This window comes from Ischnura elegans, chromosome 10 (assembly GCF_921293095.1).
Source record: "Ischnura elegans chromosome 10, ioIscEleg1.1, whole genome shotgun sequence".
NCBI classification, from domain to species: Eukaryota; Metazoa; Arthropoda; class Insecta; order Odonata; family Coenagrionidae; genus Ischnura; species Ischnura elegans.
The window spans coordinates 91035003-91047270 of record NC_060255.1 but is presented as its reverse complement, the minus strand read 5'-3'; the positions used below and the strand labels follow the sequence as shown (position 1 = coordinate 91047270).

Genomic DNA, 12268 nt, shown 5'->3' with positions numbered 1-12268 from the left:
ATCGCAGCCAACTTCACTGGCTTCAAAATAATTCTTGAAGCAGAGGCGGGTTTATGTCACGTTATGAAGAAATTATATTTCTTGGGTTCATTTCGCTCGTAAAGAGATGAATCCAAAGACTGACAAACTTTCACATCGTAAAAAGGAGGAGAAAAAGCCTGGTGAAGGTAGACGATACGCTCAAATATCCGTGGATTCTGTTAATGCCGCCGCCGATTCTATTGGGATTAGCAGTTTATCCGAAGAGGCGGCAAAGCGTTTAGCCGATGATGTTTCATATAGACTGCGAGAAGTTATTCACGTAAGGCACTTACATTAAATTCCTTGAATGCAAATCAATCCCTATGTTTTGGAGTTGATGCTTCATGTATCTCGTTGTATTTCAGAAATGTGGAGTTTACCTGAGACATTCGAACCGATCTAAATTGACTTCCAATGACTTAAACTTTGTCCTCCACCTTTCGGATGCACCTCGTTGCTATGGCTCAACTGATAGCTTGAGATTCATCTCTGTGAAAGAAGCGCGCGTATTCGTACCCGAAGATGAAGAGGTGGATTTGATTACTACTTCGCTGCAGAGTGAGGTTTATCTTCAAAGAGACGAGTGTTACATTAAAGGTATTTCCCCATTTTTCTTTGTAAGATCATTTCTGGTATCTGAAACAATGAAAGCAACCGTATCTTGTTATTTCTAGAGAAGTTGTTATTACCAATGAACTAGAGCAGAATGCAATGATCGCTTGATACGACTGATGCTCACTGTTGTCTAGTTATTTTAAGGAGCAAATAGAATGTGATCCTGAAACTTGATCACGCACTTCATGATTTTCGTACTCGTAAATCGCGACTTATGTTTACATGTGTTAGTTTACACCTGCCTATGCTCGTGAGTGTTTACTTTTGCTTGTGATTAGAAGTGGGTTCAATTTAAGTTTTATTTTCATACTTATCGTAGCGTGATGTTGTGGACGCAGGAGATGCTCTGAACCATACCACCTTCCGGGTTAAATCACTGAGCGAGTGAAGATGCTCTAGACACCCGTGTGCTATCCGTTAAGTGTTGACAGATGTAAGCGCTGTTTTATCCAATACCTAACCCAATGCCTTTTTCTTTCATAGTTTGTCGTGTTTTAAAACATCTCCATTGGCAATAGCACTTTTTGTGCCATTAAATTCATAATTGTACTCTTTGACATGAAAATGGAGTCATTTCTATCGCCTGGTCAAATTTTCTTACGTATTGGTGATTTAAGAGAACGTACATAGATATCATATCTCTATTGAGACAATTATCAAAGATGTATGAATTATTTTGTTTCCAAAATGATCCATTGTTATCCCTGTATCTGTATTCGATAAGTGTAGGAACCTCCAGTTGAGAACAACTTGAAAATAAGTGATTCTGTTGTAATTCTAATCTTTATTTCAGGTTCTTGGGTCTTTCCAGACCTGGTTCGTGGTGAAAACAGGGCCATAAAATCAGAGGAAGCTTCAAATGCAAGTCCCAATGAGAGTATTCAAATCCTTCCTCACCACCTTGAGTATTACAAGCAAATTGGAAAGAGTCTTTTGGGGAAATCTAGAAAGTGTTATCAGGTATGCTTTCTCAATATAGTTATATCCAGGTGTGAAAATTTTGAGAGCGATTTATTTTGAAACTTTGGATAGAATAATCCATGAAATGGACGTACACATTAAACTGAAAGTACCAGAAATGAATATCAACAGCTCTTTTTCATAGATACAAGACTGTAACTATTGTGAGTGAGACGAAGAAACTTAGAATTTGATGCCTAAGGCTCTTAAATGTTGAATATGTTAACTATATGAACTTTTATCTGCCTGGTACAATTCAATTTTTTATATTTTTGCCCTACTATAATCACTAAATGACTATTTCAAAAAATATTTTTAACTATCATTTGAGATATGTCATTAAAATTGCATTGAGATTTACTATTGACAGAATTTTTTCCAATACCATTTTTGATCTATGTAAAAGAAATAGATTATAATTACCGATATAATAATCACTGTCTAAAGATTGTGTGACCATACAAAGATTTTTGTCACAACATATCGCAAAATTTTATTTGTGATTATGCTACAGATCAGATTGTTCGGCAAATTATCAGCATCTATCCTTGAGTTGATCATTACTGTAAATAATTTTGAACTATACCATTGTTATGTTTTATGCATCCTAGTAGCTGACCCGGCAAACTTCGTACCGCCTAATAATCAATAAACAGTTTAATTACACCATTTTTAAATCAAGAGCGGCTGTACTGATTTTAATAATTTTTGACCTATTATAATAAGTTTAGAAAAAAATCAATAAGCCTACAAAAATAAGTATTACAATGGCATGTTAGAAAGACATTTTCTTTATTCAACCTACATAAGATAGACCGGGCACGTACACACAGATTTTTTTCAATTATTTTTCTTATTTTTTTGTTTTAACTGTGGAAATTTTAGGCATTGTAGTCCTATAAAATAGTTAATAAAGTCTAAATTTTATCCATTCAGTTTTGTAACTATTTGTGTTATTAATCATTTAAAAAATCAAATTAGTTCTTTGTTCAACCATTCGCCCTAATCTGTTGCGTAAACTTTCCCTGTCCTTGCGGCAAGTTAATGCAGTGCTAGACCATTGCGTTACTAACCCTTCAAATCTCGTGAGAATAGCAATAGATAGAGCAATGTAAATAGAAATATGTCATGACTTGTGGTGCGCTGGTTATAACTTGGTTCAGAAAAGAGAACACAGATTGTTTATCTGCACATAAACTTGCCGCATATCTTTGACCATGGGAAAAATGTAGGTTTTCTATATTCAGGCCACAAAAACTCACCATGTGATGTGTTATTTGTCATCGCGAATGCAGCACAAATTGGAAATTGAATTACCTAGTTTGAGCTCAAAGGGTATATTGGTTGTGATCATGGGATTCCCGGAGTGAGAACTTCCTCATCTTTGAATTTTCTTTGAATATAGTCCCGTGAATGACATTGATTAAAGTGATCAAAGATAACACAAAATCCTCCTGTGGAACCCTGCCCCCCTCCCCGATATTCTTCAATGGCACTCCTTGCTCTGATCCATCAATCACTGCAGATAGCTTCAATAAACAATTCTGTCACTCACCCTCAACCCTTAGATCCATAATTGACATCAAAGCAGTCAACCCCAAACAAAACACTTTTCTCTTCCCAAGCACGCAACCTGAAATTATTCACATTATTCACTCCTTCAAAAATAGTTGGTCAGCAGGTACTGATGGTATACCCATGCCTTTCATTAAGCATGTTGCCAAAGTCATTGCTGGTCCCCTTTCTGACATATTCAATACCTCCTTATGCTTTGGAGTCTTTCCAGAGCTCTTCAAACTTGCTTCTATTACCCTAATCCATAAAAAGGGCCCTCTAAATGACTCAGCAAACTACAGGCCTTTAACCGTTCTGTCTGCTTTTTCAAAGATATTCGAAAAACTTTTTTACCATCGTGTACTGAGTTACCTCAAAACCTTTAAAATACTTAAACTAAAAAGAAGAACTTGGTGCTTTCACATTAATATTAAGGTAGAGGGAGCCTCCTCCCCCTAACTTCTTTCATACCATATGACCATGCTTTTTCCTCCTCCCTCTTCTCTGTTGACCAATCCGTTCAACCTAATTACCTTCCTCTCTACCCCTCCTAGCCTGGTATAAAAGGATGTGATGGACCTGTGTAGAGTTCACCTGAATATGACGTCTAACGTTGAAACCATGGTCGTGAATAAATATTAATGTGAAAGCACAAAGTTCTTCTTTTTAATTTAATTATGAATCGCTTTCACCAAGTTATGCCTCAAACAATCAACTTTAAAATACTGAAAAATGCTCGACATGGTTTGTGTGAATCCAAATCCACAAGTATTGCCATCTTTCAGCTATTAGACCTACTATGCACAGCTTTTCAGGATCGTAAATTAGCAGCTGGTGTTTTCTTTGACCTAAGCAAAGCCTTTGATCGAATTAATCATGCAATTCTTCTCTCGAAACTGCAGTCAGTGGGCATCTTGGGGAAAGCTCTCTCCTGGTTGTCATCATACCAATCTCATCACCAGCAATTTGTTAAATATACCTCCAGAACAGCAAAAAGTATCACATATTCACTATATAATGAATAAACTATCCACTGGTATATTTATTATAAGAAAGCTGGCCAAAGTAACTACCATTGATACTCTGAAAATGATATATTATGCCAAAATATCCTCACCTAACTTATGGCATCATCTTTTGGGATAATGCTAGCTCCTGCCACAAAGTCTTCTCTATGCAGAAACATGCCGTGAAAGCCATGGCCAGAGTTTCCATGCAATCACCTGGCTTACCTCTTTATAATGATTGAAAATTCTAACATTTCCATCACTTTACATACTTAACTGTGCATCTTCAACTTTTGAGAAGCTGAGATTTTCAAGTACATATTTGGTCTTCTCTTCGTTAATCCAAAGCCCTATTTCTTTATCTGTGTTCTCTAAAACATTGTACATTTCTTTCAGGTCATTCACATTTCGCACGATGTAACTCGGGGGTCAAGTCAGTGAAGGTGTTGTCTAAAATTTGTATTCATAAAATCTTCTTGAGAGATCCTTTGGTTTGAAATTTTCAGTGTGACTGCATTCAGCAATGTGAAATATTTTTATTTGGTAACGAGCGTGAAAAGATTTGATGTTTTTGAAATTTTACAATTTGTGAGCTGAGTGTCTTTGTGCGCCTAACTCTTATCCCTTATATGTTTAAGGCTTCTCACATTTCATTTTTTGGGTTCACAGTATAACTTATGCCCTTTGGTAAATGCTTTTAAGAAATTATATATGTATTCTGCATAATGTAATGCGTATTCATATATCCTCTTGTATTTCAGATTGCTGTTGATGATTTGAAGAATAATCAAAAAATCAGTCCAGTGGTGCCTATGATTGTGAATTTTATTGCTGCTTATATTTATCAGCATAAATGCCATGGAATCAGAATATTTAATCTACTTCAGGCAATAGATGCATTAATTGAAAATAATAGTGTAGACATGAGGGCATTTGATGCAGTAAGTAGCCTTGGTTTTATTTACCCAACTAACGTATGCAAGTTGTCATGCAAATTTCTGACAACTTCTTTGATTTGTAAGCTACAAATTCAATTTTTTTCCATTGAAAATATTTCTCCAAGCACTCTAAGCATAAGTGTTGATGGGGTATTAAGATCATATATCTTTATATATCTTTATTCATCCACGGCGAGGATTGGCCCTCGCGGATGCTGTATACAACACATTTATGAAAACATTCAATACAACGAAACATACAAAACATGTACATTGGATTAAAACATTAGAAACACATACATTACAAAGATTACATTTAAATTTACATTTAAAATAAAAGAGAAGAAAAGTCCAGCTCAAAATACTCATTAATTGAGTACAGTGGATAATTGCACAGCCACTTTTCCAGCACATTTTTCAGTCTAGTGATGCTCACTGATCTGGCTTTGCTGGGTAATTTATTAAATAATTTTACTCCCAAATTGTCAGACTGGTTGTTGGTCTTAAACAGAAGGTAATTAAACCAATAGACCTGTTCCAAGTCCCAGCAGCATCAAATGATGTGGTGTCTCTGTGAGTTGTGGTGAGATGGAGCATTGTTGTCATAATGCGATGGATATGATTATTTCCCTGATATAAGGGGTGTTAATAAGCCAACAATAAGACAATCACTGTATCTATCAATCACACTATCAAGCCATATATTAACTAAAAATTAATGTATGCAACGGACACCGTGAATGTAAACGCAGCAATGAAAAGTGATATCTGTTATGACATCACCTATCGTTTGCCAAATTCAAAGCCGGCTAAAGGCCCAACCCAGCAGCGCTCTTGCCCGCATGCCTAATACCATGGCCTCCTTTAATATGCGAAAGCCCTAAGGACCTTCTTCCTTCTGGACACTGGAAGTCCTTCATTAATTCCTCGCCAAGAGGTTGTTTTTTGCACACGTTGTTATTACTGCACAGTATACCCCCAATATACATAGCTTTTAAAATTCCCGGCTGTATGAGAGCATTACAAGGGAAAAATTTTGGAAGACAAGTAGTTCCTGAACTGGCCACTTTAAGATGCCAATAAGCTTTGCATTAATTTTTTCTGCCACTGTTCTTACACAGAAATTATGGGAGGAGATATGGGCCTTCGAAATTGATTCTACCTGAATTAGGCAGCTATGGCCCTTTATGTAAACAATCACACAATAATAAAATTTGGAGGCCAATTAACAGGAGAAATTAAAAAGTCAAGAGGTTTGATATGTGGTTTATGTCCACACTTCTAAAAATATATCTTGACAGAGCCCTTAAGGGGATTAAAATTAAAAAGAACTTTTTGCTTTCACATGAATATTTATTCACATATTTGCAAAACCATGGTTTCAATGTTAGACGTCATCAAACAATTAATTTCCCTTATGGGTAGTTAAGGAAATGTGTTTGTTTATGACTATGAGTGGTAGAAAATATTTTATACCGATATATGTACTTTGCAGATGACCAAATGCTAATTTCAGGTGACGTGGGTGACCTGAGCTACATGGTTAGGAAACCTAAGGACACACATGAGTTGTATGGGCTCACTATGAACAAAAACAATACAGAATACTTGCTTCTTGAAAGTGAGGAAATACTATATAAAACAAGTATGCACTTATTGATATCAACCCCCAGACCCCTCCATCCCCCCAAAGCGTATTTCTAGTTACGCCACTGATTATGGTAAAGGTCCTTAGTGATGGGTTTCCTGTAGACAGCGGCTGCTATCCTCTAGTGAATACAGATGTCGAAAATGACATCCAGTGGTCTGTTTTTATATCCAATTTGTTGGGGTGCTTCTTGTTCATATGGTCAAGAATTGTTCAATGAGGTCTCTCCCATTTGGCCAGTTGGTGTAAATATCGTCCACTTACTCATGGAAGTACATAAAGTTTAAAGGAGTGAACGAGAGTGCCTTTTGTCAAATGCATCTATGGTGGAATAATGGAGACCCCATAGGGAGTCCATCCACTTGTTCTTAGAAGTCACCATCTTACTTAGAGTAGTTTGTTGTCAATAAATGGTGAAAAAAGTGGGTAATTTCCACGTAGGTACAATTTATGGATAATTTTCTGTATCTTCTTAGCGAGGTAAAATTTTCAACTTATAGTTTTTTTACCTACTTTGCCAATCCTTGCAATAAAGGCTGTTGGCATAAAAAAACGTGTCAAGAAAATGTTGTATATAGATGTTTTTGAGTATTCCAACTAAGTTTGAATGTTTGTATTCCTCTATGATCTGTTTTCCTATGCCAGAGGTATTCTAGAACTTCATCAGTTAGCTGAACATTTTGAAATTATTCTATAATTATATCTTGGTCAGTATTTACTATGATGTGCATCATTGCTTTTCAGTCAAACACTTTGGTGACCTCTCTCCTCCTCTTTGCTACAAATCCCCAGCCTATCCATGGGAAATCCCTCCTGGATGATGAGTACCTGAGAAAAACTGCCTCAAGAATGATAGTTAAGGTGAAATTCTCTATATTTCAAAGCATATTTTTCCCTAGTCTCTTTAGCATTGAGATTAAAGAAAAACTAGCCATTCAGAATTTTAAGAGCCAAGGTATATGTGGCTGATGAATCTCATCTAATGGTTTAATTAATTTGGGTACTTGATTTTTTATGTGGTGGTTTAAGATACATAGTTATATTTGGAATGCCAATTAAGGTGGAAAAATAATATCTGCAAAACAGGTGTTTCGATTGCCTAAATCAATGAAAAAGCTGGTTTCGGAAATACCAATATTTCCAACTTTAATTGATACTCAGATTGTCTATCTTTGGAAATTGCCACATGAGCCAATTAGTAGCTTAAATTAATTATTCTGATATAAGAAATGAATTGAGTTTTGTTTTCAGTGACTCACCTCTTACTCCATACCATTGCATTCTGACTAATTCCTCTTTATCTTATTGTAGGTCCTTAAGCATTGGCACCCACTTGAAGTAGTTCTGTATGTTGAACTTTATTACAACCTTGCGGGTACCTTGATGAATCCTCAAAATCCATTATTAAGCCACTTAGGAGCTTTACATGCAATTAATTGTCTTGGTAGTGAAGCTCTTGATAAGTGCTTATGGCCAAATTTGTCAGATTACCTGACAATATTGGAAGAAGCAAACAAGAGCAACATTGTTAATGACATTAAGGGAGCTATTCTGGTAAGTGATATTTTTATAGTTTTGTTTAGTAAAAAATGATTCTCAATAAATAAAAGATAAAAATATTAAGTGTGTAAGGTGAGATTATCTCTCACTTTCAAACAAGAGAGGCTTAAGTTCATGTAATTTGGCTAGATGGCATTGGGATTGTTTCCCCGAGGATAGAATTTGTGTAATGGCAAAGTTGTGCTAAATGATCCATGAATGTACTTACCTAGTGCCGCCGTGGTGTATAGTATTTGAGTGGATCACATAATAATACCATGAGGCTGTCCCATTAGGAACCCGCCCTGAGATATTTTGCCCACATCTCCTGACTGCCAAGTTATTTGAAAAGGAGCACTACCCTGAATCAGTGGTAGATCCTCATGTTGGAAGGGTACTCTTGTATTCAACCATAAGGGGACTACCGTCAGCAACTCATTATGTTAGCATATTGACTCTGAGGTTAAATTTTGTATACACATCCTATTTTATGAGGGGTTATCCAAGCATACCTGGATTGTTGCTATAAAAAGTTTAATTATAATTTTTTCCAAAATTCCTTTAGTTACCTTCAAAGTGCTCTCTACAAAATGCCATGCACTCATCAAGTCTTTATTCTCTATGTTTGAAGCTTCTTCAAAACTCAGCTTTGATATCTTCCATGTACTTTGTGAAGCTGTTTTTACTGTCTCCAAATCCTGTACGTGCTTCAGTTTTAGATTTTTCTTCATCCTCGCAAGAGCAGTAAAAATTCACATGAGGCTAGGTTTAACAGATAAAAAAACATATCAACCCTGGGAGACCAAATATTATGTCATATTCAGTATTCTCTTCACCCTGTTTTACAAGTTGAGAAACAAATTTATTGGCTACACATTTAAATTGCAAATGCTCGGTCAGAATATGCTGGCTTGAATTGCAGCTTATTCTGGTGTCTTTGGACAAATTTTCAATCGTGAAACTATTATTATTGTTAATTTTATAGGCAGATTTTTTCAATATTTTATTTATGTTGAGATGTGGCGTAGAATCAATGTGATCTTCAACATTCACCTCATCATGTTCAAAGTGCCCAAGCCACTCGAAACTAGCGTCCAGCTCATTATACCCACTTTGAAATGTTGTTGGAGCATTTTTGTTAACTTACCTTGCTGTTTATTACAGCAGGAAGGAAAATTTCAAACACCACAACATTTAGGGAAACGCAGCAATGCAATCAAATGCTGATCAACAAATAAATGCCGTGAGCTCAGTTGATGTGTTAAGGTATCTGGCTGTAAGCATTTAGAAGAAGAACTCTTCAGTGTCTATGAATGGCAGCATATTTCCAGTTTATTGTATTGCTCTCCCCCTGCATGTATAAATTTATCAATAAAATTATATGTATGAGTGTCTGTGCATGCTGCATCCATGGCCTCATCAATCACTTAATTGGCTGTGGTAATTAATTTCTTCATCCTCATTTTTATGGGGAAGGTGGCCCTCGAACCCTCCTTTTTATATGCCCCTGCCATGAAGTTTTCAAATTTACAAGGTAGTGGTTGACTACGGTAGTTGAAATAGCAGTAAATGATCTCATCGTAATTCAATCCATTCAAATGATTGGAAATTATGTGTGTGTATAATAATCTTAACTTAGTAAAAAGAAACTAATTTGGACAAATAATTTAGGAGTAGGATTTTGGCTTTCTGGATCACTGCTTCAGACTGCATTGGATCCTTAATTTTCTTGGCATTTGACTCTTGCCCTTACCGTTCATCAAAGATGGCATGTTCAAAATGAGAGAAGAACCAAGGGCCAAAAAGTAGGTCACATATCCCCCGTGATCTATTCTTATTCCAGTACTTACCTGTTTGTGTAGCATCTAAGTCCAATATGTATTGGATTAATATGTACGTACAGTGTGGGAAATATTCTCTGCGTCAGGAATTTAATCAAAGGGCTCAATTGTATCCGGCATTATGTACTGTGTTAACTAGGTTTCTTAGTTCATTTAACTGTACAAAATCATATTTGCAGTTATTTATCCAGCATATTGTTTTATGAAATTTGCGGGGGATTTTCTGAAAAGTCTTAATGAGTAACTAAAAATAATTACATGCTGTTCTTAAGTGTTCAATAAATGAAAATATTAATTAATGCACTCATCCTGTATGGACATATATCTCCAATGAGATAGCAGCAGGGATACATATAGAGCCATTGGAAGCTTTGGCTTGGCCAGGGAGTAGTTATAATATGGTGCTTTGGCCAGGCTGTGAGTATGTTTCTGATCATCCACAATATTGTGATGGATGCTGTGATTCCTTGCAGTCTCTTGAGCTCTTTCGTGAAGAACTTGATGTTTACTGTTTTTCTGTCTCGTAGTAGCTCAATGTAGACAAGTCCCAATGTCAAAGAGCTCAAGAAGCCTAATTAATGTTCTTGATATATTATAGCTTCTTTGGCCAGGCTGATCTCTCTGTTAACGCAAGTGTTTTTTTCTTGCGGAAGGTTATAATTGACTTATGTAATTGGGCTATCATTTGTGTGATGTCTTACCAATGTGGTGCCCCTCCGCTGTCTTTGGAATAGATAACTCTACAGATCCCAATCTAACGGAATGCTTTTGCTCTTCAATTCTTTTCTTGTCTCATATTATTTATCTCTACATAATAGAGCTAATATGTCAATGATGACATTTTCATTTTTACAGACTGCTGCAGAAAAACTCTTTGTGAAGAATGTGAATAGTGAAAATATAAGGGAAGCAATAGTCTTCAAGTGTGATGTGGAGCTTCAGACTCAACTGTATGATTATTTTGGTGATGCTATATGTGTTCGTCGAAGATGGTGTGGAACTCCTGGCAATGTAGTGGATAAACTGAGGGAAGGTTCTTCTGACTCACACAATCGAGTGAATTCTCGGAGTGAGTCTACAGGCCATAATTCATTTCATACATTCAGGTGTTTACCAATTCTTGCTAGAAAATGTGTAAGATACTCTGTTGATGATTTTTTCGGTTGTGATGATGAAGACCAATCTCAAAATCAGGTTGTGGAAATGTGGACGCCAAAACAATTAAGTGCTTGCAAACTTCGGTTTCCAAGGAAGTTATATGAATGCCATAGCATGTACTCTAGAATGAGATACATTGGGAAAACGAGGAGAAAGAGAGTGAATGATTGTGTCAAAAATATTTCAGGGAACATACTCGTGTCGTTGTGATGTGTAATTTCAATAAAAAACGTCTTTTTTACTTTAATCTATGTACATTTTCAAAATAGCTGACAATACATACAAAAAACGGTGGATACAATGACGCCGCAACATTACAAGTGAAAGAGATGAAGACAACACGCCAAAACGTAGAGTTTCACTGCTCCCGGGATGCCATATGACGCATCAGTACGTTAATAAACTTTTCTATTTTCTTCATGTCTTGCATGATTTCAGTCTTATACTGCAAACACTACAAAGAAAATACGCCTCATGAGAATACGTAAGGTGAGATACCACATATCAATGAATCGAAAGTAATTGATGGTTTTGCTCATCAAAAATTGACTAATAACATAGAGGATACTCACAACGATATCATCTGTCATTTTCAAGCATAATGATCCCTTGCAGTGGTTGTATTTCATGGAATACCTAATCTAAAAATTAAATACAATGTATATTAGCAATATATATATTGAGATTGATAGTCCGAAGCAACAATGCAGGCATACCTTCATTGGATCCTTTAAATACAACATCTCTGCTTCCTTCTCGAACTCCTCCCATGATTTCAAATACGTCATAATTAACTAAGGTATCACGTCTGGTTAAAAATTCAACTCAACTATTTACGCTTAAAACTACTTTTCCCTTGGTACAGTCTCCAAAAATCATTAATCACTGCATGCTAAGAAATTAAGTTACACATATTGCACTAGCGAGATTCAGACAAGACACGCGAACTGTTTACGCATAGCGCGACTTCAACTTTAAACTGGAAAA

General features: G+C 36.0%; 2 protein-coding genes across 2 annotated transcripts; one reads left to right on the top strand and one right to left on the bottom strand.

Moving 5' to 3' along the window:
* Positions 1–11528, top strand: LOC124167238 (TAF6-like RNA polymerase II p300/CBP-associated factor-associated factor 65 kDa subunit 6L). The gene is made up of 7 exons (XM_046545113.1): positions 1–301; positions 387–618; positions 1430–1596; positions 4919–5098; positions 7488–7604; positions 8055–8297; positions 10979–11528. The coding sequence occupies exons 1-7, from the start codon at positions 107–109 to the stop codon at positions 11489–11491; spliced, it is 1647 nt and encodes a 548-aa protein (XP_046401069.1). The 5' UTR covers positions 1–106; the 3' UTR covers positions 11492–11528.
* LOC124167239 (signal recognition particle 9 kDa protein) lies at positions 11421–12263 on the bottom strand. The gene is made up of 3 exons (XM_046545114.1): positions 11998–12263; positions 11854–11922; positions 11421–11735 (listed from the first exon to the last, which is right to left on the bottom strand). The coding sequence occupies exons 1-3, from the start codon at positions 12067–12069 to the stop codon at positions 11640–11642; spliced, it is 237 nt and encodes a 78-aa protein (XP_046401070.1). The 5' UTR covers positions 12070–12263; the 3' UTR covers positions 11421–11639.
* Between the last annotated feature and the right edge of the window lie 5 nt (positions 12264–12268).

Bases quoted from the DNA above. Each gene is read 5' to 3' on its own strand.
- LOC124167238 (XM_046545113.1), top strand. From the start codon at position 107: ATGAATCCAAAGACTGACAAACTTTCACATCGTAAAAAGGAGGAGAAA. The intron at 5,099-7,487 runs GTAAGTAGCCTT...ATTGCTTTTCAG, and splicing joins ACATGAGGGCATTTGATGCA to TCAAACACTTTGGTGACCTC. The intron at 8,298-10,978 runs GTAAGTGATATT...TCATTTTTACAG, and splicing joins ACATTAAGGGAGCTATTCTG to ACTGCTGCAGAAAAACTCTT.
- LOC124167239 (XM_046545114.1), bottom strand. From the start codon at position 12,069: ATGACGTATTTGAAATCATGGGAGGAGTTCGAGAAGGAAGCAGAGATG. The intron at 11,923-11,997 runs GTATGCCTGCAT...TTTAATTTTTAG, and splicing joins ATTTAAAGGATCCAATGAAG to ATTAGGTATTCCATGAAATA. The intron at 11,736-11,853 runs GTGAGTATCCTC...TTTTCTTTGTAG, and splicing joins AAATGACAGATGATATCGTT to TGTTTGCAGTATAAGACTGA.